This window comes from Crocuta crocuta, unplaced genomic scaffold (genome assembly GCF_008692635.1).
Source record: "Crocuta crocuta isolate KB4526 unplaced genomic scaffold, BGI_CrCroc_1.0 scaffold102, whole genome shotgun sequence".
In the NCBI taxonomy this organism is placed as follows: Eukaryota; Metazoa; Chordata; class Mammalia; order Carnivora; family Hyaenidae; genus Crocuta; species Crocuta crocuta.
This window is the reverse complement of record NW_027530019.1, coordinates 5,644,172-5,671,730: the sequence shown is the minus strand read 5'-3', so window position 1 is coordinate 5,671,730 and position 27,559 is coordinate 5,644,172. Positions and strand designations below refer to the sequence as shown.

The 27,559-nt window shown below is 39.6% G+C and overlaps 1 protein-coding gene across 1 annotated transcript in view; it reads right to left on the bottom strand.

Annotated features, from left to right (window-relative positions):
• FBN1 (fibrillin 1) overlaps positions 1-27,559 on the bottom strand; it is a 233,246-nt gene that overhangs the window by 189,608 nt on the left and 16,079 nt on the right. Inside the window, exons 2-5 of the mRNA XM_077764455.1 lie at positions 15,419-15,501; positions 13,070-13,168; positions 4,140-4,235; positions 756-851 (exon numbers count right to left, since the gene is read on the bottom strand). Of these exons, the coding sequence (XP_077620581.1) occupies positions 756-851; positions 4,140-4,235; positions 13,070-13,168; positions 15,419-15,501 (374 nt within the window). The remainder of the gene's footprint in view (positions 1-755; positions 852-4,139; positions 4,236-13,069; positions 13,169-15,418; positions 15,502-27,559) is intronic.

Sequence of the window (27,559 nt, the reverse complement as noted above, 5' to 3'; positions counted from 1 at the left end):
AAAATTACTCAGGAATATTATGTATCTAAATATATCTCAGTATCAAATTTGCATTTATAGGTAGGCAAATAAAGTAGAACACTTCTTTTAATTAGGAGCAGCAGTAAGCATTACACTTAAATAGAAAACTCACATTCAGATTAAAGCATATTATTATGTGTGTGAACTCGGGCACATCCTTGACCTCCACGAGCCTTGGTGTTTCCATATGGAAAAATGAGGAGGGTTATACACGCATCCGTGGGCTGTACTGGGTATTGGATATACCACATATGTGAAAGCCCGGTTCCTCAGCAATAGTTATTTCTAGTGAATTTTGGATGCTATGCTTTTTTGCCACTACAGCCCCCAGTAGGTTCTCACAGATCTTTAAAAGCATTTTTCTTCATTCTCAATTTTTTCCTTTCCATACAGATGTTTCATTTGGAGTCACTTCTCTAATTTACTAGGATAACAATGAGCTCAATGCTAGTTTTTATGGAAAATTCTCCTCTTTTTATCTAACGCCAACTGGTACTTATGCATATGCTCACTAGTGAGCCCTGTAGGCCACTGGCAAGAATTATTGAATAACATGCATAGATTTAGAGCCACTGCCTTGTAATCATAGGAACCTCCCCAGTGACAATTCAGAAACCCTCTTAAAGGTCAGCACAATTCATGAAGTAGCGGTATAAACCCAATATGTGCTTAAATTAATAGCAGCGTTAGCCACCACAACAGATTTATACTAATTCATTGAAAAAAAAAAATACCTCTTTCACACTGGGGTCCAGTAAAGCCGTAAGTGCAGGCACATCGATTTGGGGCCACACACCTGCCTCCATTGAGACAGCCACTTTCACAGACAGCTGTAAGACAAGGAGAGAGAAGCCATGAGCCATTACTTAAAAGTAGATGCTAGTCAAGGACAACGATTTTTTAAAAATCTAATCATCCTGGTATTCATTTTAAACAGTTACTCTGTGGTTCCAGCTCTGTCTATATTCCTCAGGGATCTCAGGCTACGCTGGCTGGAATAGGGGAGTCTGTACCTCTGTTAATGCTGACGGTTTCATTCTGGAAAGTATCTGAGCAATGCTTTCAATCCTGCCTCTAAAATGGTGGTTTATAAGAGATGTTCCTCAATGAGGACTACATTGTAGCAAGCTCTTTTGCTAATCATTTGTACTTAATTTCCAGAGGATTCCCATGAGAGACAGCTTTGGTCTCTGTCACCATTACAGAAATGTAGACGTTAAACCACACAATTAACTGCAAACAACAAAGCATTAATTCTGACCATATTTATGCACCACAATGAAGACCCAAATGACTGTTATAACAGAATCCATTGATAAGTCCAGTGATGCTGGAGGGAGGGACATTGTACTTGCCACAAAAGGCATTAAAATAAGAACTCAGAGCTCATGCCCCAAACAACTCTTCTCGTTAATATCCTGCACCTCTTTCATGCATGGCCTCTTTCTAGGCATCTACCACAGGTGGTAGGCTCTTCTGAGCCAAATTTGCCAGTACCACCCACTCTTCAAAGCCCAGCTCAAATTCCATTCCTCCATGAGGCTTCCCTGAATATCTCCTTTTGAATTAATTTCTCCTTCATATGTTTCCTGTACAATAGGTCTATATCCTTGTGGCAGTCATGAAGTTGAGCCACTCAGATCTCCCTCCAAGAAAACCTACTGTAAGGAGTTCAGCTGGCTGACAGCCTCCAGCTGCCCCACCTTCAGATCTGCTTCATTTTCACATAAAGTGCACATATCTCCTGGCTGCTACCACCCAATGACTTAACTTAGTGGGGTACCAGAGACTAGGCATTTCTGCCCATCATAGAACTCTGATGGACAATCTTTGCTTTGGGCTCCCTATCAGCTTGGGCCAGGCTTCTTGGAGCTGCATTATAGTCTAAGGTATTTTCTACACAATCCCACTCCCCTTGCACAGGGGTCAGACCTGCATCATGTTCTGAAGGCCTTCCCCTCCTACTCCAGCTTTCTCCCTCCTTTATTCTTTACAAGCCTTTTCCACAATAAATCTTCTTGTATATCCAATTCTGTCCTGGCATCCACTCGGGATCAGAGGACATGAACTGACATAACCCCTTATGGCTAAAATTATAGCAAGAGTTCATTTCTCATCATAAAATTACATTTAGGGGAGAACAAAAAGATTTTAAGCAGAAATCTGGGGTTGGCCTAGGCCAACCATCTCATTTCACAGATTAGGTAAGTGAGGTCTGGGAAAGGTTTTCTAACACTGCATGTGTTCACTGAGAGCCTGCTGTGTGCTAGACTTTGGACTAAACTCTCTCAAGGAGCACCAAAGAGCAAGAAGATGCAGCAGTTCCTCCTAATTCCCTTACCGAAAGTGCCTTCGACTCCACCCCATCACTCCATCCCTGTAGCCACAGCCTGGTGCTAGTCTTCCCCAGCTTCTGGTTTCTTACCCCTGCAGTTTACACCTCTACACTGGTCACAGTGACCTTTCTCATTGTAAACTATTCTAAGTGGTGTGTACGAGGCCAGCATTTCATAGCCTTCAATGCACAGGCTGTGAAGTCAGACTGCTAGGGTTCGGATCCCAACTCTGCCACTCCCTTCCCATATAACTTTAAACAAGTTACTGGTGTTGCTGCGCCCCAGTTTCCTCATCTATTGGAGGTAACAGAGGCCTCTAACTCAGGACGCTGCTGCTTTATTCAATGAGTTAATACATGTGAGGAGTTTGAAATTTTGCCTAGCACATAATAAACACAGCGTAAATAATTCAACAGACAAATGTTCTTGGTTGTTGATATCTCACTCTTCTCCCCTGGCTCTATTTTGGATGAAGATATGGTATGCACAAAAGCACTCAAAACCTGGCCCATGACTTCCATTTTATCTCCCTTCCCATTGCCTCCATCAGCACTTAAGCTCCAGCAAGACCAAAACAGGTCCTGTGTCTGACATCTCATGCTCTGGCACATTCTCGGGCTTTGGCCCATGCTGTGCCAGCTGCATAGAAGGCCCATCTCCCATTATCTGACAAGTGAACTCCACCCCATCCCTCAAGACGCAGCACAAGGGGCTCCCACACGGGGAAGCTGTCCTGTGTCTCTTCTCTCCATACTACTGTTGTGCGTTACACAAAACTCTATCATTATTCTTACCACACTGTGCACAGTCACAAGGGCATAATATAAATGTTGATTTATAATAACATTATTCATCATAGCACGTACATATACAACGGCAAAACTACCAACAGGATGAACAAATGCCCATCATGAAATAGTCATTAAATAAACAGTAAGACATCTATATAATGGAGTATTCTGCAACCATTAAAACGTAAAAAATGTTAACAACATAGAACATACTTCTCATAAAATATTAAGTAAAAAAGTAGTCTTAAAAATGATGCATACAATGAGATCTCATGTACATTAAAAGACTAGAAGGGAATATCTGGAATGGTGAGATTATGGAGATTTTTATTATTTCATATTTTTGAGCATTTCCAAATTCTCTGCAGGGTACATCTATTCATCTTAGAGGGATACAAAATGTGCTTTCGTAAAGGAATTTTCATCTTCTGTAAAGTACAAGGACTGACTGAGCATAGACACACAACAAACTTTTCAAGAATGAACCAACAAACTGGACCTCGTGTGCTAACTATGACAGCAGCAGAATCTACATAGGGAAACTAGAGATGCAGATACCATTAATCAAGAGAAAGGGCATGTTTTTGGGAGAAAGAGGAGGTTGAGGTTTGAAATACTTTAAGGTGCTTCTTGAAAATCGAGGTGGAAATATTCAATGACCAAACAGAAGGTATACATCTGGAACCAAGAATTCTGCACCTTGGGTTCTGATTATACATTAAAGGGATGAGGTAAGTGGGGTGCTGAAGGTAAACGAGAAGAAATTCAGTCAAACCAGCATTCCCAAGGTTCCAATCAGAATTTCAGTGCAAAGTGCATTAGGTAAGTGGTTTGATCATATGTAAGACTCACTGGACATCTGTAAAAATACCACATTCCAGGTAATCAAAGTCCATTAGCACTTATCTCTGTATTTTTTGCCTACATTTCTGTCTACACACTTATCTACATAGTTTAACATCTAGAATACTTATAAATATGGTTTACTTACGTTGTCCACAGTGAGTCCCTATGTATCCTTTCTGGCACAGACAGTGATCATCGCTACAGCTGCCTCCATTCATACAGCGAATATTACAGTGTTGAACTTGGAAAGGAAAGAAAAAAAGAATGATTTACTTTTTGAAGTTTAGGTACCTAAATTGCAACACTTGACAGGAATTGAATTGTAGGAATTTGGACAGAAAATAAAATGGTTTATCAAGATTCACGTATTTGTGCAGAAAGAACCTATTTGACAACACTAAATGTGTAATTTTTGTTGTGTATAAAATCAGTTACAATGCAATTGTTTCTTTGATATTTACTTTAATAATGCTAAATGACTTCCCTAATTTAGCAGGACTTCCCACTCAGTGCCCTTTCTGTAGTTTCCTTCAACAAGAAAATAATGCCTTGAGTAACTATAGGGGACAAGATTACAATGATTACAAGGACAATAATTTTCCTGTTTAAAGATTTAGAGTCCCACTGTAGGTGGCCAGGAAAATGGTCTGAGTGACAAATTCCAAGGAATTTTGTTAAAAGAAATTTTGAAGAAAAAAATACCTACAACAGCAATTAATAACAAGGCTGTCCGATAACGGAGGCAGCTTGCCTTGGCTAAGAACTGCTTGTTTAAACTGTAACTTCAAACTAAATAAGACCCACAAGGTCTGAAATCCACTCTTCATCACATTGTCACCTACAAAAGTATGACTTCAGGACTCAGAGCAGAAGGACCAGTACAGTAATTTAGGACACTAACACCACTTTCAAAATTCCAGGCTGTTCCTTAGTTCTCTGCACACAGTAACTACTCTACTTGGGGAAGCCTAAAAGCTTGACTGAATCCATCATTAATCCTTGTTGACACATCCCTATACAAGGAGGCCAGCATTGGGCATTGGAACTTTGGCTTACTCCACCTTCCCCCCCAAGCTGTGGGAGAAAATTCCCACAGAAAAAGGCTCCACAATTTGACATAGTGAGAAGAGAATCCCTCCTCCCATGCAAGAGTAGAAACAAGATTCTCAGCCTCGCTCTTATGCTCAGTTTTCCTGGAGCTTAAGAGCCAAATCTGCTATGAGTAGAGAGAAGATGCCTCCTTCCTTGGTAGCCCTGGTTAGGATTCTGATTGCTGTATCAAAGAGTGGTTGTGGACTTCTGGGACAAAGGGCCATTTTCATAAGTTGCTACACAAATCCCCACATGACAATGGGGAAAAGAGGTCAGAACTGAATACTTACTATGCCCTCATAGAGGACTAAAGAGTTAATGAAGTCAAGTTGAAAGGGATACACCTTCTCAAGAACATGTCACACACTTACTCAAGCACCATCAGAAGTTCCCGGTCTAGTGTGCTAACAACTTCCTCCATCTCTCAGCATTCAAAGCCTTTTTCAGCATAGCCATGGGCCTTTCGGGGATCCTCTGCATACTCTTAGGATGTCCTATGACTCAGCCCCTGATCTACTTATCATTCATTCTTTCATTCACTCAACAAAATATTTCTCAGTGCCTACTATATCCCATACAAAATGCCAAACACGTTGTTCTAGCCTCTTGGGGAAATCTCCTCTTTAACCTGTCTCTTTGCTCCTAACCCTTAATCCCCAATATACAACACACACAGCTCTTCCCAAATACTGAATCCCTATCTATGTCTGAGATCCACTGCAAATATATCTTCTTTTCTTTGATCTTTTCTGATTCCTGTTCTCTCCCCCTTCTCCCACTTGATATAAGCCCTTTTTCCTCTGACTCCAGAGTACTTTATGCTTCTCTTTGGAAATGTATATAATAGAACCTAATCTATTGAAAAATTGTTTTCTCCTATCCCCAAACCCATTTGTCTAAAAGCTTCTTTAGAGTGGGAAACCTCATGATTATTGATTATACCCATTAAATGCCTGAGTCCCATCTTGCCTACTGGTAGGTGTGATATAGAACTTTACTAAGGTAATTTCCATTTACTTAACTCATACCACCTGAAGACATTAAAAGCTATCCTCTGAAACGAAGACTAAGAAGTTGTCCATTATGTCCTAAGCTATTGTACAGCCCTAGGTAGGTTGCTATTAAAAATACTTTATCTTTATTTCTCCATGTATAAAGGCAGAAATAACTTCTGTGTTGGGGCATTGTTATAGAAGTCAAGCAATCCAGGAAACTGATTAAAACAGTTATTTTAGGCTCCTATGATTCTATTAGAATATCTCAGGCAAAATGCTTTTGAATTAAAAAACTATCTACAAATATACAGAAGGAACGATTTGGTGAAAATTTGGATAATAGTCTAAGTAGGTCAGGAAAAGGTGTATAGTTGCTTTAAAAACTGAAGTTAAACTTAGTTTCATCCTATCTTAGAAAAACAGTGAGGATTAGGAAAAGCACAGGAAATGATGTCACTTGTCAAGCAGCATAGGAACTCAACCCACAAACTGATTTCAATTAAAGTGGTTCATGCCAAGAGCTAATTTCCATTCCCACATGAGCAACAAAGCCATTTAGCTACTTTGAGATAAAAAGCTAAAGTAGTTCAAATAGTGACTTTACATTATTCAAACTGAAAAATAGAATGAATTCTTTCAGGAAAAACGACAAGTTTACATTTAAATGCAATGTAATAAAAGTCTTCCTGAACCACTGTTACATTTTTTCTAGCCTGTCTTTCAGGTAAACCTTTTCCAACATAAGATATTATATCTCCTTTAAAAAGTAAAACCCTTTGGCCAGACTTGAGAAATAGTAAGGCATAGTTAGTCCAGCAGTCCCCATAAACCAAGGAACTATGAATCTTTGGGTTGGGGGAGCAAGCTAATCAAAAGATAATTGGATCTTTACCATATGCTTTGCCACAAACATGTTTGTGAGTCTTAGATCTTCAGGGGAAAAGCATATTTCTTTACAAATGAGAGTAAGCATTCAGGATTTCTGTGGGGAAATAAAGGAGCTAGATATGTAGCTTTACTACAGCAGGAACAATTTAGGGAGTATATATACATAAATTAATTTTATTTTTTTATTGAGTCCTGCCATTGATGCATCTTCTAAATTTACACTGGTTTGAACAAACATCCCATATGTCTGGCAATTATGAGACCAAGGTTTAGATCTCTAGAAAAAAGCCAGGCTTCCACATAAATCCATAAGGATGTCCTAAAATATTACATGCTCTAAATACCTTAAGTCAGAATATATTCCTACACTCAATCTGTGTGAAGATTTTACCAGAAACTGAATACCAGTTCAAGTGTCAGTGTCCAAGGTGCCATAGGCAGTTAACTCTGAGAGCCCTAAGACACAATTGAGGACTTCCTATTAAAACTGAACAGACAAGGGGTGCCTGGGTAGCTCAGTTGATTAAGGGTCTGACTCTTGGTTTTGGGTCAGATCACAGTCTCATGGTTCATGAGGCTGGGCCCCACAATGGGCTCTGTGCTGACAGTGTGGAGCCTGCTTAGGATTCTCTTGCCTTCTCTCTCCTGACTCATGCTCACTCTCATGTGTTTGCTCTCTCTGTGTGTCTCTCAAAATAAATAAATAGACTCTAAAAAAAAAGAAAAGAAAAGAAAATGAGCAGACTGCCTCAAAGAGTTTCAGTTAAGGCTCAACATCCTAAAACTAACAGAAACTGTTGCCATTTACCTGTAACTATATAGGATCCTGAATAAATTTTATGTTTTTTCCAGATTCAGTAAATCATGCTGGGCATTCAATAAATACTTGCTGAATGCCTTCTATCTGCCAGGCACCAGGCAGCTCCCTTTAGGTGACAGCCCAGTACGAATTAGTCCATGAAATAACCAACCAGAAGAGAACGCTAGGAGCATGCTGTGGTAATGAGAGAGATGCAGGACTAAGGTGACCATTTTCTTTGGGAAGCATTATGTTGGGAATGATGCTACAGACCTGCCATGGTCTTGGCAGGCACAGGGGCAGAAAGAATATAGAGAGCAATTTGCAAATAAGCATCTCTAGGACAGGCAAATGATCTCAATTTAGGCACAGGAAAACACAGACAGACAAATGAGAGAGCAAGACTAACTCCTGGAAAGGTCCACAGGGGCAGCCAGGGTCCCTGCAAGAGCAGTAACAAAACCAAACAAGTGCTAGCACAGCTGGGAAAAGTTCAAAGACAGATTAAATGATAGCGATAAAGGCACTTTCATAGAGAACAGACTAGAAACCAAAGGGTTCAACTATTTCTATAGTCAGAGCAAGTTCCACACACTCCTCTCCTCCCTATTCATATAAATTCCACACTTCGCTGAGAAAGCTTTCCAAGGATCACTTCTTCTAGATTAGCTATAGCACCACCTTCCTATCCAGAGTGTTCTCAAACTTTTCAGCATGTGGTTGGCCCATACTGCTCAAACTTGCTAACACACTGCTCTAGAATTGTTCCCCTGGCCTTCTTCTACCCTTAGAGCTCGGATTTGCGTTGGGAATACAGGCATCCCCAACTGAAGTAAATTGAAAATGATAAAAAATTTTCCAAGTATAAGGGGTTCCACACAGGAAAGAGGTCAATACTCTCTAAATTGATTTACAGTCTTACTATAATTTTTATCAAAATCCTAGAAAGATTTTTTTGTAGGTATAGAGAAGATTAACCTAAAATTTATATGGAAAGGCAAAGGAATTAGAATAGCTAAAATTATTTTGAAAAAAGTAAAGTGAAATTAGTCTACTCCATTTTCAAGACTTTTCACATAGCTGCAGTAATCAAGACCGTATGGTATTGGAGAAGGGATAGATATATGGATAAATAGAATAAAACAAAGACCCAGATATAGACCTACATAAATACGACATTTTGGCAAAAGTGCAAAAGTAACTAAATGGGTGAAGGATAGTCTTTTCACAACCAGATGGTACTAGAGCAATTGGACATATATAGGTATAGAAGGGACCTAGACTTCAACCTCACTCCCCATAAAAAAATGTATCCCAGGAAGCTTGGGTGGCTCAGTCGTTTGGGTGTCCAACTCTTGATCTCAGCTCAGATCTTGATTTCAGGGTTGTGAGTTCAAGCCTTGCACTGGGCTCCATACAGGACTAGAAAAGGGCAACATGAAGCATCCTTGCAGCAATAGATCTTTTCTGTGTCTTGACCGTATCAGTGACAGTATCTTGGCCATGATGTCATACTATAGTTGCACAGGATGCTAACACAGGGAAGACTGGCGGAAGGATACCCAGGATTTCTCCATATTATTTCTTATAACTGATTATGAATCTATATCTCAAAAAAGAAGTTTAGTTTTTAAAATCCTTTGAAAAAACATAAACAATAAAACAGGAGGAATATAAAAGTGATCTCCAAATTCCTAAATATAAAATTCAGGGAACTTTTATAATAATATAGGTTATTGAATAACATAATAATCTTCTTTATATTATTTCTATTTTTTAAGATTTTTAAAAAATAATCTCTACACCCCATGTAAGGCTCAAACTCACAACCCCAAGATCAAGAGTCACATGTGCTACAAACTAAGCCAGCCAGGTGTCCCTATATATATGTATATATCTCATGAGATTGAGCCCCACGAGGAGCACCCACACTGAATGTGGAGCCTGCTTAGAATTCTCTGTCTCCTTCTCTCTCTGCCCCTCCCCTGCTTGCACACTCGGTCTCTCTCTCTCTCTCTCTCAAAATAAAAGTCAGCCTCAGGGACTGATGGAGTCAAGAGCAATCCCAATAGAATTGGAGTTAAAGTCCAGGAAACCCATTTTTCTGACTCTGGCTAGCCAATCTTCCTCTTTTGCCCTGGTGCTCTATGACCAATGGCAAAAGTTCCAATAGACTAAGAGAAGTCCAGTCTTCCTCGTGCCCAAAGGAATTCCTGGCTGGCAGTTTAGACCTTCTGGAAATGCAGTCTCCTTCAGGCCACTAAGAGATCATTTCCTACTCTCAGCGTTCCAGCACACTCAAGTAGAAAACAACCTGAAAGAACACTTTTTCTCATTTCCAAATGAGAAAATTAAAGCCTCACTGTCACCTCAAGTTTCCCAGGCCTCCTTAACCCCTATCACGTAACAAGTATAAAATTTCTCACAGGAAATATTGGTGAAATAAATGATCTAAATTTGTTCCTTTTGGGTAGAACCACAGGTAGTGAATACTAATATTTTGCTCTGTCAAGTTATCCTTCTACTAGTAGGAAAGTTAGCAAAGTGAGCTCTCCGCATTTATTGTCAACCACACTGCAGCCCGGAAGTCTAGGATAGCACAGCTGGTCCCGAGAAAAGGACTTCAAAAGATCAGAAATGAATTCGGAGTATTCCAGCTACCCTTCATTTAAAACATTCTGCCAAGTTTAATTTTAATTTTAAAGATGTTTAGACAATATTAGCATAGGTAGAGTCCAAGTCAATGATTTAAAGCTTCAAATATCTTGAGGAAATCAGACTCTCCTCCTCAAACTACTCTCATCCACAATCTACTCACGGATTTTGTCGAATGTGCAGGTACCATAGATGGACCCAAACTTCTTCAAAGAGTACTACCCACAAGTCTTGGGCTCCAGTCTCTTACCTAAATCTAGCCCACAGGACCTACCACTATACTTCTCCTATCTTGAGACTAGCTTGACATCTACTAGGACCAACTTGTCAACACCCTATCCCATGTATCTCATGACTTTTACTTGACAGAGAAATCATTATCAGCTCACACTCTCATACTGAAGACCTTTCTACATGGATACCTAGTTTTTGTCATCCAGCTATATTTTCTCCCTGCCAGAGAAGTATGCTGTTCCAGGGCCCATCTGAGTGAGAGGGTCTGTTTCCAGCTTGATATCTAGACTCCTTCCCCATCCCTTAGGCAGTTCTCGGTGGCAGCCTGATAGAGATCAAGATGTCCAACATGTTCCTGCAAATGCCACCAGTTGACTTGTCTACTTATTTGTAGTTCCTTCAGCTCAGGTGCCCTTGATTTGTAGAACAAACCGGCTATTGCTTGGAAGTTGCACATTCAAAACCAAGCTGAGATCAAATAAGAACGTGCTATTCTCAATGCAGTAAGCAAATACCTCCCAGCCCACGGGGAAGTTTCTATCCCAATGTACAACTATCTTTAGTAGTAGGCTGTCTTTGTTTGTGTTCCACCAAAACCAGATTAGGAGACAACAATTTAAATGCAAGCAGTCTGTTTTGTAAGTAACATCAGCAAACACTGGTAGGAAAGTGGGGAAGTGAGACAAGGAGGAGAAAGAAGCTAATAAATACATGATTGAGCCTATTACCACTGTGGGCAGCTGAGGCTCAATCCACTAGGGAACTCTAAGAGACAGTGGAGAACACACTTCATAGTTTTGCAAATTGAGACGCAAGGAATCTGGGACACTTTTCCAACACTCTCCGTCTGTCACTGGCCAACAATTGCCTCTGGGCCACTCACCCTTCAGCACTTGCAGCTTGCCCTCAGGCAGACCTGGCATACTCCCTGCCAGAAAAACTTTAATAAGACATTTGAGTGGCCACCAAGAAGGTCTATTAGGACTACCTGTCCTATCCTGTTAAATGGCTCATGAGAGCCAGGGCTAAATATTAGAAGTCTTAATAGGTAATGGACCTTGACCACTAAAGTCTCTACTTGCAATAGACAAAAGAATATTCTTATTCCACAATACTTTTCTTGGAAACCTGGTCAAAAACAGAACACACTGTAAAGGGAATGCATTTCCTCAGGAAAAAAGTGGGAAATAGAAAAGAAACCCAAGTTTTGGGGCACCTGGGTGGCTCAGTCGGTTAAGCGCCAACTTCAACTTGGGTCATGATCTCACTGTTGATGAGTTCAAGCCCCGTGTCAGGCTCTGTGATGATAGCTCAGAGCCTGGAGCCTGTTTCAGATTCTGTGTCTCGTTCTCTGTCTCTGCGCCTCCCCCACTCATGTTCTGTCTCTCTCAAAATAAAGAAACATTAAAAAATTTTAACAACAACAACAACAACAACAACAAAAACTCCAAGATTTTTGCCTTGATGATGGTCAATGTGTTGAGGAGCTTAAACCTTTTTAATAACCAATAATGACTGACCTCTTTCCCAATGGCTGCATTTCCTCTAATTCATTGCTGAGGGCACCACATGTAAAGAATAAAAAACCAAAAAGGAGCACCTGGGTGGCTCAGTCAGTTAAGCATCTGACTCTTGATTTCTGCTTAGGTCATGATCTCACGGTTCATGAGTTTGAGTGAGTGCTGGGCTCTGCGCTGATGGTGCAGAGGCTGCTTGGGATTCTCTCCCTCCCTCTCTGAACCTCCCCTGCTTGTGTTCACTCTTAAAACGAATAAATAAACTTGAAAAAAAATTAAAAAACAAAGAAAGTCTAGTAAAAACAACAACTAGCAAGGAAAGGCTCTGAAAAATAAACTGTTTGTATCATTTGGCATCACAGGATGAAGTGGTAAAATTCTGAAACAGAAAATATATTTGTGCTTGAGGAAAAATCACCCCCAAAACTGTCATAATGACTTCTTACATTTTCTTCTTGCAAAAGTAGGGGTCTTCAGTTTTTCAAAAAGTGTTTAATCCAACTCATATTTCAGTACCACTAGGAAAAATGCCTAGTTTTCTTGAGCCAAAAATGTTCATTAAACAATCATTCCACTGAGCATCTTTTATGGTATTTACATTGGAGACACAAAGATAAATAAGGCGATACCTACACATGGGAACATAATCTTTATATTATTCATAGTAACTAAGTCCCATAGGTAATTTCCTTATAAAGAGTGAAGAAGGAAAATGGGAGGCCAGACTGAGGAAAGCCATTCCAAGTATTTTGGGCAGAACAGAGAAGGCAGATGTTCTAGTGAAAAAAAAAAAAAAAAAGTATTGCAGGCAAGGGAAAAGCCAAAAGCAAATTTAGGAGAAAATAGGGCATAACCACATAAAATAATATTATATATAATAACATGTTATACTCACTGGATCTGGAGCCACAGGAAGGAGATATCTGACCAGATGGGCAAGTGCACATATTTGGCCTAGAACAAAATCCATCCCCACAGGAATGCCGGCAAATGGCTGTCAATGAAACCAGAGGTCTGTAAGTGCATGGCTTACGAGCAGGGTGCTTTATAGGAACCCAACCCTCAAATGAGGAAACCTGGGCTCTCAGCTTCCGGTTAATTCTGCCATCTTGACTCATGTGACCTTAGGCCACAGGTTTATTCACTTACAAAACAAATCTGGTGAACTAAAGAAGCTCTGGATGTAAAATGCTGCAACTCCCTTATTTACATCAGTGGTTCTTAACCTCTCTTTTATTCCACACTGCACCCAATCTATCAAAAGCCCTGGCATCTATCATGTATAGAGAAAACAAAACAAACAAAAGTCCTGCATTTAAACATATTTATATGCCTATAAGCATTTTGTCTTTATATTAGCTTTATGATTTAATGATGTAAGAGTTGCAGCAGTGTTCTTGGCAATTCTTGGGAGCTTATTTCATTATAAATGCTTATTGCTTAATAATTTCTATAAAAATACTATGTTCTGCTAACACTAATTCTCTACACTGGATCCTGCCCACTGAGTAGTTTTTATTTTACATTGAAGTCCCATTCTCAATTACATCAACAATCTGAGAGAAGGAGTTGGGAACCCACTACAATAGCCCTGATTCTACTACAGTCAAGAGGCTGTTCATCTTTTAGAGAAAGAGTAACACTTTCATGTCACTGAGGGACTGATACGTTGGCACCAAATGCTCTGCTGGTGGCCAGAAGAATAAGTCCAAATGGCAAATCATTTCTATTTATTAGCAGACTAAGATTTGGTCACTACTTTTTATACTCATAGATATAATCCCCTACTCAAATTCCTGCATAACCTTGCAAGCGGCAAATGCTAAAAATAATATACTTGAGAGAAAATGCATTCAAACATCAAAAAATCTTAGGATGGAGACTGAAAACTATTAAGAAATAAGCTGTCAAAGGATCCTATAAACATTTATTTGAATACCTGAAGACAGCATTTCTCATAGATTCTACAGAACACAAGGGAGGGGCACCTGGGTGGCTCAGTCAGTTAAGCATCCAACTCTTGATTTCAGCTCAGGTTGTGATCTCACAGTTTGTGAGATCAATCCCTAAGTCTGGCTCCACGCTGAATGTGGAGCCTGCTTGGGATTCTTGTCCTCTCTCTCTCCCTGTCTCTCTCTCTCTCCCTCTCTCTCTCTCTCTCTCTCTCTCTCTGCCCCTCCTTGACTCACACATGTTTGCAAATGTGCACGAGCTCTTCTCACAAAATAAGTAAACATTTAAGAAAAGAACACAAGGGAAAGGATTACATTGTCAAGTTCATTTAGAAAATGTGAAATACCATTATGTATCTCTCTTAGTGATTCAGTTTTGATCTTTAAATGAAGCACAATCTGCCAAATGAATAAGATGCTTTTGGTCAAAATCAAAAACTGGGATAGAGATGAACTTTTCAGGTCACCAAGAGAATACTGATTGAAATATTCTATTCTTCTGCACAGACCACGCTAGGCCAAGAGAGAAAGTGGACTCAATGATTCCTTAATGTCCTTTCAGCTCTAACTTTCCCCACTGTCCTGATAGAGTTTTCTGAAAACTGGAAATTTCTCCATATGTATGATGACAGTAAAAGGTCATAAAGGACAGATGCCATAACCAATTTCACTTATATCTCCTTTAAATAGCATCTTTTCTGGCATGTGGTTTATCACTCAACATTTGTAGTATATGATGAAAATCTAGATATTTGCTGTGGCAGCAGAGCCAATGGGAGAATCTCTGGTACCATCTGAGTTCTTCCCTAGTCTTTCTACTCATCTTCATCTGATGCTCTAGCCACTTCCTTTCCTCTCGAAAAGTTAGAATCTTAGGCCTCGACCACCCAAATTGACTGTACAAGCTTTGAGTAGGCTTGTGGGTGGCCAAGCAAGTCAGAAATTACAATAAGGAAAGCAGCAATGTATCCTTTTTTCAAAATCCCATCAAAGTGATTACAAAGTCTATGAATCCAGGCAACATGTACCCTTGATCAAATTATCCCTGTGGCTCTACTCCCTGTATGTCAGAAATATTCCAAAGGAAGTCACTAAATTAAAGGACAACAGTGGCTTGACCAACTTAGTGTATTTCCCAATCTGGATTCAGAGGAAGTAGGAAAATCTTAGAGCTGGAAGGCTCTGCTATAAACATATTAATGGTATGCAATTACAAAGGAACAAGTACTAAGAATCACCATGCAACCAAAACAACAGAAAAGAACATGAAGAATGATAGATTGTCTACTTACGGACAATACACTGATTTCCACCAGGTAAGGTTTTCCATCCAGGGCAACAGTAAGCATTATAACGTGATCCACAGACATTAGGTCTAAAACAAACAAACAAATCCAATCAGAAGAACTCCATGCTTTAAAACAAATGTGACCACATAAAAGGAAAAAAAAATATCTCTGAGTTACAAAACCAGGATGAATTTTTGTAGACAAAAAAAAAAAAAAAAAGTAAACTCATGGGACCTAACACTGGCTTAGTAGTTTGGGACTCTTTAACATAATGATACCAATAAGGATATCCCTCAATATCACATATGCATACATCAGAAAAATAAAAATGAGAGATTCTATCACAATGCACAGATGTAAAAATGTATGGAGTTATGGGGCGCCTGGGTAGCTCAGTCAGTTAAGCATCCAACTTCGGCTCAGGTCATGATGTCACCGTTCGTGAGTTCGAGCCCTATGTCAGGCTCTGTGCTGACAGCTCAGAGCCTGGAGCCTGCTTCAGATTCTGTGTCTCCCTTTCTCTCTTTCTGTCCCTCTGCTGCTTGCACTCTATCTCCCTCTCTCAAAAATAAATAAACATTTTTTAAAAATTAAAAAAATGTATGGAGTTACAGGAGTCTAAACAATAAAATTCCTACCAATCTAGTTAAGAAAGGTCATCATAAAATCCACATATAAGTTTTAAATTTCTACTTATTGAAGCTGTGTATATTTTTTTCTATGGCCTAACTCCCTCCTAAAATGTAACCATATTCCTCCTTTCACCAGAGTTAGAGGAATGCAAATGCTGACATTAGTCGGAAAAAATAAAAGCCAAAAAATGTAAATATTTCTTTAGCCAAAGTTTGCAAGCATAGTTGATACCAGGAGTTACAGGAAAATAAAGTCAATGTAACTTTGGGTCTCTTGTTTACAAACATTTCATCAGGTTTCTTGAAGCAAAGCTTCCATTCAGAATCCAGATGATCCATATTTAACAACTTAAGGGAGCAAGTGGGTAAGGATCTAGTTAGCTCTACGCTAGAAACTAAGACAGAGGACTGAACACACAGAGTCATGAAAGAAAGCATTCATTTCACTATGTCACATCTCAGGGCCTAAACATTGATGCTACTCCTAAAGCATCAGGGGCTGATGAATAAGGTCAAATGTTTTGTAATCAATTTCACCAACAGTAGCTATTCCAAAGCTTGCTAGTATAAATCCTGTAGCCCCATAAGAGTAAACCTTTAAAAACAAACTGTGTAACTAAAATGTACTTCTGGGGATGCCTGGGTGGCTTAGTCAGTTATGGGTCTGATTCTTGATTTCAGCTCAGGTCATGATCTCATGATTTGTGGGTTCAAGCTCCGTATTAGACTCTGCTGACAGAGTGGAGCCTGCTTGGGATTCTCTCTCTCTCTCTCTCTCTCTCTCTCTTTCTCTCTCTCTCTCTCTCTCTGTCTCACTTTCCCTCTGCCTCTTTCCCCACATGTACTCTCTCTCTCCTTCTCTCCCCAAGTAAATAAATAAACTTAAAAAATTAAAAATAAATAAAATTGACTTCTGGTTGGCGTGCATTCACACACTCTCCCTCTACATGCAGACCATGTGTAACAGCACAGAGTCCTCCTGCATCTTCTCTGAACTCACTACTTCAAGCACAAGCAGAATTGAGAACAAAGGTGAGGTCTTTGCCCTATCCTTTGTCTCTTTCACAGCCCCAGTAGATCTGGAACACTGCAGGCCAAAATGCACACTTCAGACTGACTGATGCTGAGGCCAAAAAGAGAGGTAGGAAGAAAGACAGAGTGACCTACAGCCTAGAACTTCTCCCAAACTAGACATAAAACAATGGATAGAGGCTTACTATGCACCTGATGCTGGAGCCTCTCTGAACCTTAGTTGATATCTCTACACATTGGGATAATGAAATGTCTGCCTTGGCCACATTGTATGTGTGTGTGTGTGTGTGTGTGTGTGTGTGTGTGTGTGTGTGTGTATCAGATGAAGTAATGGACATGAACTCAATATNTGTATGTGTGTGTGTGTGTGTGTGTGTGTGTGTGTGTGTGTGTTTGTGTATCAGATGAAGTAATGGACATGAACTCAATACAGCATTATTATCATAATAGAATTATTTTCTGACCTAAATTAACTACTCAACCAAAGGAACCATAGGAGGCTAAGGAAGAGAGAGTTTATTACAATCTAAGCCGTTGGCTCTCAATCCTGTATCCCTTCAGTGACAAAGCAGTGCCCAAAACTTCAGTTCAGATAACCCAGAACTTCCTGGGGCAACTCAGAATCTTAGAAAAGGGAATGAGAAGAGAAGTTAGAAGAGGGGGCTAGGGTGAGGGCAACAATCAAACCTTCTGAACTCCACAAATTTCTCCAGATTGAAAATGATAATCCAAGCCAGAGTCAACCACCTCAAACCTTCCCCACAAACACCTCATTACCACAACTGCACTGGGCCCAGTCCAACGCCAAACCAAATCCTGGAATAGCTTCAGAGGACCCCTGAGCCTTTGTAGGTGTCCTGTGGTTGGAGTAACTATATTTTCAAACAAAAATCAAGACATATTGTCTGACAAGAATGAGTGTATTTGTGGAGTAATAACACATATAACATGATAAAAAAGCCAAGAGAAAAGAGTCCAGAATCAGTCCTACAAAGCAAGATATTAAAAATTTCAGTCCTACAAAGCAAGATATTAAAAAGATTTTCCAAGGTGTTTGAAAAATCATAATATAAGCATTCCTCATTGTCTTTTCAATGTTTGCAATCAACCTACAGACAAAACATGGAAGATGTTACAATTTACAATGATTGCAAAACAAAATTTAAATGTTTTAAGCCTGTACCTGTAAAAGTAATGGTATAGCTATCAAATTGGGAAGAAAGGTATGGAGAGAAATAAAGTAGTTGATCCAAGAGACAGAGGTTTACGTATATTATATCATGTTTTAAAATAACCAATAACTGAAAGTCATACCATGATTATTTAAACATAGATAGGAAGGAAAAGAGATAGACAAGGTATAGATATCTAAGTGAGCTATGTCCCCACCTTTCATGGCATGGAGCCAATGGATACTGTTTACATCTAGAAACAGAGGTACAAGCACCGTACGTAGTGTCTTAAAGATAAACATGAGAAGAACTAAAAGCATACATGGTTAAAATTGGTTGTCCCAAGGGGTGAGGATCTGGCAAAGTGAAGATAATTCTTTTGCATTCTTACCTAATGCCCACTCATAACTGCTCACTTAAAAAGAATGTTTACTTACTTATTTTTGAGAGAGAGAAAGTGAGAGCTTGAATGGGAAAGGGACAGAGAGAGAGGGAGAGAGGAGAGAGAGAATCTCAAGCAGGTTCTGCACTCACAGCACAGAACCCCACAGGGGGCTCAAACTCAAGAACCCGCCAGATCATGACTGGCTTAGCCAGCTTAGTCATGACTAAGTCAGACGCTTAGCCAAATAGCCATGCTGGCGCCCCAATAACTGCTCATTTTTTAAATTACATGCTGTTATACTTTGATCATCCTCTTTTATTTGAAGTAATTACTTTAAAAGCATAAGCATCTTGTTTCATAAATGGGGTACTTTCTGTTTCATTGCATGAACTGTTTCATTCATTCACAGTTCCATTTCATTAGTGATCACATTTTCATTTCACTGAATTACTTAAAATTCTACATACTAATTGTGATTTTGTTTGCATGCTCTGATATTTTTTGATTTTTAATAATTTTATGTCTTATAACAATATATTATTCAATTTCAGTTGTTTCAACCAATATCCTCTATCAATGACTGTCTTAATCTCATTGCATTCATTCTTTAACACATTAAATACTACCAGGTTAAACGGCTTAATGCAAAGTATTAGAAAGATGTAAGAGTTTTCTGCTAACTTTGGTCTTGAGAACTCCAAACTAACAGCACTCATGCAAACAAGCTGGGTGGTATTTATTCTACTCACACATAGAAAAAACAGCTCTAATTCTAGAAATAATGAATGTCTTATTTAAGCTGGAAAGCACTGAGATATGTAAAGTCTAAAGTAGACGCGTTGGATTATTTCCATTACAAAAGATTTTATTCTAAAGTTTCACACAAAAAGCATTAACAAAGAAGATAAATCTTTAATGGAGTTACTTTTTTGTGTAAATGAAAGTGAAGCATTCAAACCTTTCATTTCCTTCTCACTTCCTCAACCACACCCACCCACCCGCTGCCAAAAAAAAGTCAAGAGTTAAAGCTTAGTGCAAGCAGCGGTAGCATTTGGAAAACTCAAAGTAAAATTCAAAGAGAAAAGACCTATATGCTCCGTGCTAAAGACATAGTACTTTATTTCATCCTCAAGGCAACCCTTTGAGGTAGGTTCTGTTATTACTGTCTTTAACATTAAGGAAACTACAGCTTAAGAAGGTTACACAAACCAGCCTGGGTCCCACAGCTCGCGGAAGTAAAGAATGGGGATTTGAACTCAGGATGCCTAACGCCAGTATGCCCTCTTAATTGCTATGTTAAGGCAGAGATGCATTTGGGGGCAAGATGGTATTTCACCCAATAGCCTTCATGAGGGGATGTGTGACAAACCCTACCAAATGTCCATCAACAAACTACCAATTTAAGCATAAATTGTTTTCACCAATATTCTAATAGTTCAGGGAGAAAGGGAAAATACATTTACAGTCACTTCCCCCTGTATATTACACTGTTTTTGCCAAGTCTTTATTTACAACTACTTTTATCAGTTGCTTTGAATACAGTGCTCTACAACAACCACCTCCAATCTCTCTGGGGGTCAGTGAGCCTCAGCAGGCCGAATATTCGGATCCAGTTCTGGCACAGCACTCAGAGATGGTGTGGGCTAGCAAAAGCCCCTCTCGATGGAGCAAACAGCTGGGCTTTACCATGTCTGACCACATCACTGCAGGAACTGGCCTGTGTACAAGATGTCTGCAGTGTGTCCACATTCCTTAGCCAGAATCCACTTCTGTAAATCTGGCCTCTCTTACAGCCAAGATAGCCTTTCTGTTTCCTATCCCAAGTTCAAACTCCCTTTCAGACAAGATCAGGAAAATAAAAAAAAGTTCAGTGGGCTCTTATGTCATATACATGTGAAGTGTTTATATCCTTGGGCAAGAAGGTTAATGAGGCTGACACTACTCCATGCATGAGTGACCTGCTGTTTTGAACTGTGGGAGAAAAATACGGTGACTTACTCCTCTTAAAAATAAGTGTGGAGGGGATCAAAAGGCATCTGCCCCCACAAAATAAAGGATGCCCAAGTGTCCATGTAACATGGCTCAAGGTAAAATCCTAATTTCCCACTGTTCCAGCTTTTAAAAATAATAATTTTCACTGCCAAAAATGTGATAGTTCATGAAAAAACCTCTAATATACAAATGAGCTACATATATTGTGACCCACACATCATGACTTCATTAGTTTTATGACAGATTTTTTTAATCAAAAAGAAAAGAAAAACCATGAGCACTATCTGATAAGGGGACCCACTACTACTCCAACAAACTTTGCAAGCTCTCCCCCTTATTTGGGTGCCTTTATACTGGCCGTTTTTGCTAAAGGCAGAGGTCATTTCTACTAGCAGTGATTTGAATACTACATGTGACTAATCCAGTCCGTCTGCCAGTCACAACGTCTCAAGTAATGACACTTCAAACCCTGGTAATTAAAACGACTTCCATGGCCTCCTCAAGTTCTGCCAGACAGGGGGAGGCTCTTCAGACCTAGGGACTCATTTCTGGATTGTATGGGTCAACACTGGCTGGGACTTGGACATTTCTGGTTCCCTCCTTTGAAGGTATAAGCCAGCCAACCTCTCCAACCTACGTCATGTAGTGCTATCCTCCCGGTTTTTTGTAAATCTCAAACTGTTCTACAGTGAAAAGTTTGTTAAAAAGTAAAATAAGATGGTATGCAATTATAAATAAACTGTTCTAGTTTTTCATAGTGACTAAGACATAGTCTTCGCTCTGGGAAGGAGACAGGCAATCATGCAAAGACTGTCACCACAACAGGTAAGACACAAACATCAGGGTCAGACTGGGGAGCTAGGAGTCCAGAAAGAGGGTGCTTGGCCCCACCACACAGCATAAGCTCTCTGAGCTATAACTTGATATCTCCCACTTGCTAAGAGGAATCACCAGTTTTATTTCAGCCCACTGCTGAAATTCCTCTTCAATTCTCTAACTCCAGTAGCAAATAACTCCCTGGTTTACATCTTGGTGTTTCACTGTCAGACTTATTAACACCTTTTTTTTCCTGGCTCCCTCCTTCCTCTCTATTTCATTAGGACAATATAGCTAAATATCTTTTCATGTTCACCATGCTTAGCTCTGTTCTCCTACATTCCAGAGATAGACTTCATCCTCCCTAAGACGTGGAACACCTCACTGTCATCTTCAGGTCTCTGCCAGGTCCGCCTCACCTGCCCACTCTCATTCCCACCCACCTGCCCCGCCCCTTCCCTTCGTCGTTTCAGCCCTCACTCATGCACATACCCCTCCTCCATGACTACATGCTAAATCCAGACACTTCTTCCATCTTTATACTTGCTCTTCCGTGTTCCTTTTTTTAAAAAGTTTTTTAAATGTTTATTCATTTTTGAGAGACAGAGTGTGTGGTGGGGAGGGGGTAGAGAGAGAGGGAGACACAGAATCTAAAACAGGCTCCAGGCTCTGAGCTGTCAGCACAGAGCCTGACATGGGGCTTGAACTCACTTTGAGTTCATGACCTGAGCCGAAGTCAGATGCTTAACCAACTGAGCCACCCAGGTGCCCCTCATGTTTCCTTTTTAATGTATAATTTCACTGCCTTCCCAAAGTGGTAATTCTCTTCCCCAGTTAATCCCAACCACCCTTCCACTTACCAACACAATTTCAGACATACCGCTCAAAAACCTACACATGCTATGTTACAATTATATATTTTTTTTCTGGCACTTTGAACACTACTTTTATTTTCTCAATAACGTATTAATTACAAAAATTTGATAGCAATCAGCAAATTTAAAAAGTATGCTAACTTGACTACTTGGCCAATTCCTTAATAGGTAAAACAAAGAATAACATGTATGACATACAACATGTTTAACCATATGTGTGTATTTGTAATTATATATTTTAAATTATTATATGTCTAGATTGCCTCCCTGAAACCTTACCCTGCTCTCTCTGTTCCAAAACTAATATGTCTTCAAGCAGAGAAACAATGTCTATAATGCCTAGAAATCCTGGAGTCTATTTAGAAGCACACAAGATAACATTGACTGAATACCTTAGTAGGTATAAAGTACAATGAACAAAGATTAATACTATGTCTTGGGTGTCATAAATAGGTTAGGTGTGAATGCCACTAACATGGAAACTGTCTAATGGTGAAAACTATTTCCTATAAACTAATCTATTTAAAAGAAAAATATTTCGGGACACTTGGGTGACTCAGTTGGTTAAGTGTCTGACTTTGGCTCAGGTCATGATCTCGTGGTTTGTGAGTTCAAGCCCTGTGTCTGTGCTGACAGCTCAGAGCCTAGAGCCTGCTTCAGATTCTGTGTCTCCCTCTGTCTCTGCCCCTTGCACTCTGTCTCTCAAAACTAAATAAACATTAAAATTTAAAAAAATATATATTTAATACATATTTTGAACGGCTACAGTTAGCTAAACAGTAATGTATAATGGTTTCATGCCTTGGTTATCTTAGTGATATGCTAATCATTAATTTATTGAAGTTATTAATGTTTTTAATTCAGGGATCAACCTATTTCCCTCAAAAAAAATCAGTGTAGACAAAACACTCATATATGAACATCTGATTCTATATCTTTAGCAATATAGAAACAAAAATTCTAAAACAACGAAACAAAGGGTTTCTGCTCATAAATTGGTGTACATTTCATTGTGGCAGGTTGTTNTGCTCATGCTGTTTCTCTCTCTCTCTCTCAGAAATAAATAAAACATTTAAAAAATTAAATAAAATAAATAAAAATTTAAAAAAAAAGCAAAGTTCATGGGGTGGCCCTGAAAGTTATGTCTGGAGGTGCTGCTTGGGGGATCACTTCCCCACCACCTGGTGGGGTAATTCACAGCACTGAGAGGTTGTTACATCAATAGTTCCATATGTTCTGAACCCTAAACTATATTGTTGCAGGGGTTTTATGTTAATCAAAAGCAATAGTTCAAGAACTTAAAAGTCAAAGAATTTATGTCACCATATCAGGGACACACACACACACTCACAATCTAAGAAAGGTGAAGAAAGAGAAAGCTGCAAAGACAGCTCCCCAAATCCAGAGGTCATTTTAGACTGGCAGCCAATAGGAATCCTGTTGGAATCTTTTATAGATGACTGGAACGTGTGTGCGCGCGCGCACACACACACACACACACACACACATTTTCTTTGAAGGAAAAAAAAAAAGAAAAATTTAAAGCCACAGGGTACACTGTTAACAGAAAACTAGACCTTAATCCATGAAGACCAGAAGCGCTGCTATGGACAGCAGGTCCCAATCCTACTTTCTGCTTCTGGTCCTCTGGATTAACCACACGAAGAACACAGAAGTCTACACAAACTTCTCAACCACCCAAGTGGTCCCCAAGCTTCCAAAGGCAATGATCGGACTAACCTGCTGTCACATCTGCACTGAAGCTACGGCTCTCTGCAGCTCTGTTTCTGGCCAGCTGGCATTACTGAACCCCTGGCTAGTTGTATAAAAGGTGTTCCTAGCTACACATGCCGAGAGGTGTATTTGTTTATGAAGCTGGAACTTTACTATTTGATTCCATAACGATGAGGATGGATTGTCTCAAAACAGAGAAATGAGCACGTTTCAAATTTACAGCTCACCGGCACCCGAGAGGGTTTGACCAATGACACTATCAAAACACAGGTGCTTCTAAAAATCTGCTTCCCAGAACTTGGCAACCCTTTGACCTTTTACCTATGAGTTCAAGGATTGTTGTGACTCTCTTTTTTTGACCGTTACTCCATTTACTCAAGCCAAAGCCATGTTGTACTTTTCCAAAGGGGAGATGAAATTATAGAAATGACTGAAACACAACCAAGTAAACTAAGAGGGTGGACCAGAACCTACAGAGTGAAAGACAGACTCAGGTAGTGTCTAGGGAGTTCACTGCTCCCTTCAGTTCCAACTGTTCCCTTCCCTCCCCTTTACCACCAATGGAAGAAACCATGATTCCCACCACTTCCGAGAAATTCTCAGACCAAGAGCTCTGTCCAGGGAGATAATAATATCTTCTGAATGTGCTGGCAGCCCCAAGAAAGACGGGAAAACCAGCCAATGAGGTCAAGCTTGGGAGAAAGAATGGGGTCCTTCAGGACCTGGGAGCACACGGCGATTCGATTCTCTGGTTCAGAGGCCCAACAGGACAAACAGGTAGAGCTCCAAAATGTCATTTCTCTATTGGTATTTAAAACTCAGAATGGCGTTTCCAATAGAAACAATGTTAATAGGTGGTGGTTTGGTCCCCAGGCTAGTCAAATAGCAGTCTCTATCAGCTAAATAGGCTATTGTAGGCTGGTCTGGGAACCTGACCACAACTTAAAATGTTGTTTCTATGGGAAAACACATTCCACGGCAGGCAACCAGAAGGAAACTTGGCTACTCAAACCCGTGGCCCCTGCAGCTACAGCAAGCTGCCCAGTGAGCTGTGAGAACTGAACACCTTCACCTCAGGCCACTCCACAGTCCCGAGTGGGCAGCCGGAACCAAAGCTTGTCCTGATCCAGGCCCGGCGCCATCCCCCATGCCTGCACAAGACTCTCGGGGCCAACGGGCAACAGCCATAGGTCAGTAAAGCAGGGATTTCAAAACTGAGGAGTAGGGACCGGAAACTAGTGTGACACTGTGTGTCATTTGTACCCAAACAAACAGACACTGGGGAGTAATTGGATATTCTAATCCTTAATGTACCTGATTTCTTTAGAGATGGGAAGGTTCCATCCCACCAGCAAGTATCCTGGACTGGTTCACAGACCAAAAGTTCAGTGAGCTGCTTCCAGAAAGACTGGCTTCCCGATGAAGCAAGGAAGGTCATTTCTGAAGTCTATCTGGGGGCCTCAACCTCATCGTCCAGGTACTTAAGCATTTTAGAGCTCTTCGAATCCAATAATTGCCCTCTCTTTTGCAATAGGAGTTCCCTAAAGATAGAAAATTCAGATTTATCTTTACAACCTAGCACCTAGGACAAAACCCGAGTCCAAAGTGGTAAACGAAGGTTTAGGGTTTCAAATATGCCTCTGACCAAGACAAAAAATGAGAGACAATTCTGTCAGAGTAGTGAGCACTTAATTTATTGAAAAGGCAAATGTTTATGAGAAATTAAATAATAAAATAAAATAACAAAAAGATAAGTACTACTAAGAAATCAGTTTCATTTCATCTACCTTTTTTGATTTTAAAAACATAAGGGGTGCCTGGGTGGGTGGCACCAAGGTGGTTAAGCATTCGACTTCAGCTCAGGTCACATCTCACTGTTTGTGAGTTTGGGCCCTGCATCAGACCCTGTGCTGACAGCTCAGAGCCTGGGGCTTGCTTTGGATTCTGTGTCTCCCTCTCTCTCTGTCCTTCCCCCACTCATACTGTCAATCTCTGTCTCTCAGAAAATGAATAAATGTTAAAAAAATTTTAAAAACACAAAATGAAAAATTGAATATATAAGATACCCATAAATGGAATTCACGGGTATGAAAGTAAAATTCTTTCAGGGGCACCACTTAGAAACATTTTATAGCTACAAAAGTTTCAAAGACCTTGTGCCTTAAACTTTATTAAGAGTCAAGAGCCAATGGGTCTTTTAAAACATTTATCTACCAAACCCTTTCATCAGAACAGAAACAACATTGTTCCTAAGGAACAAGAAAATAGAAAATAAATCATTGATAGAATTTGAGTTTCTAAACAGTCGGAAGAAGTTAGCTACAAGCATGTAGTTGTTGAGATTATTTCACTGAAAGTAACAATTCACAGTATTAGGCATAAAAAATTCAATGACTTTTTTTAACTTTGTAACTGAGGCAAAGTTATAAACATTTAATTCTAAACATTTAGATATCTGGAAAATTTTAAAGAATAGTCTAATTTAAATTTGAGGAAATTTAGCTACCTTGGGAATTTAGTCCATATGAAAACACACTGCAGAATAAAAGTAATAATTAGCAATTTTTGGAGAGCTTTATAATTTACAAAGTGATTATGTGACTCTTCTCCTGAGTCCTATCAAGAAAATACATTGCTGTGCTCATTTTCAGACGAGGAAACTGAAATTCAGAGAAGTGAAGTAATTGTACAAAGGCCACACAAGGGAAACATGTCATAAATCACTAATTAAAAACAAAAAGAATTTATTAATAAAACATTCCAACATTAGTACTAGAGATTTTTAGATTAGAGATTAGAACGATGTTTCCATAAATACCCCAACAAGAATGTGTGCCTTTATATAAGTGAATTGATGCATAATTTTTTGTATTTTCGTTTTCTTTTCTTAGGTCTACAAAAACAAACATTTTAAGACAGATCTTATAAAATATATTGGAAAAGGAAAGCAATGCTAAAAGGAACACATTTCAGAAACATTCACTCCTATAGGCTGGTACTTCTGTGTGGTGAATATCATATCCCATTCCATCTACTGAAGATATGAGTCAGCTCTTAATATATTCAGTGTTTGGGGGAGTGGGTGGGAGACAATGTAGAGGTTCTGAATGCGGATAATTCAAAAACCTACTCATAGCTGCCAATGGAACGTGTTTTATGCATGTAATTGAATATGGGTGTGACTTGTCTTTTGAAAAGTAAATTCAAGGAAAACCATCAGATCATGCAGGCAACTGCCTGGCTTAGGAAGACAATGAGCTGCACAAAGGCCAAGGTGACCCAGATGATGTTCTAAAACACTCTCCAGTTTCAGGGCTCTATGACTTAATGCAGAGGCACTGTCCATTACATGGAGAATGTGGGAACTCACATTTCAATTGCCAACATATCTCTTCCCTGAAATCCAACCCAAAAGATTTGCTTCTCAGCCTAAGGGATAACAGCACTGTCCTCTCAACACTTTTTGAGCTCTGGGGAAGGTATGACAGTATTCGTGTTGCAAGCTA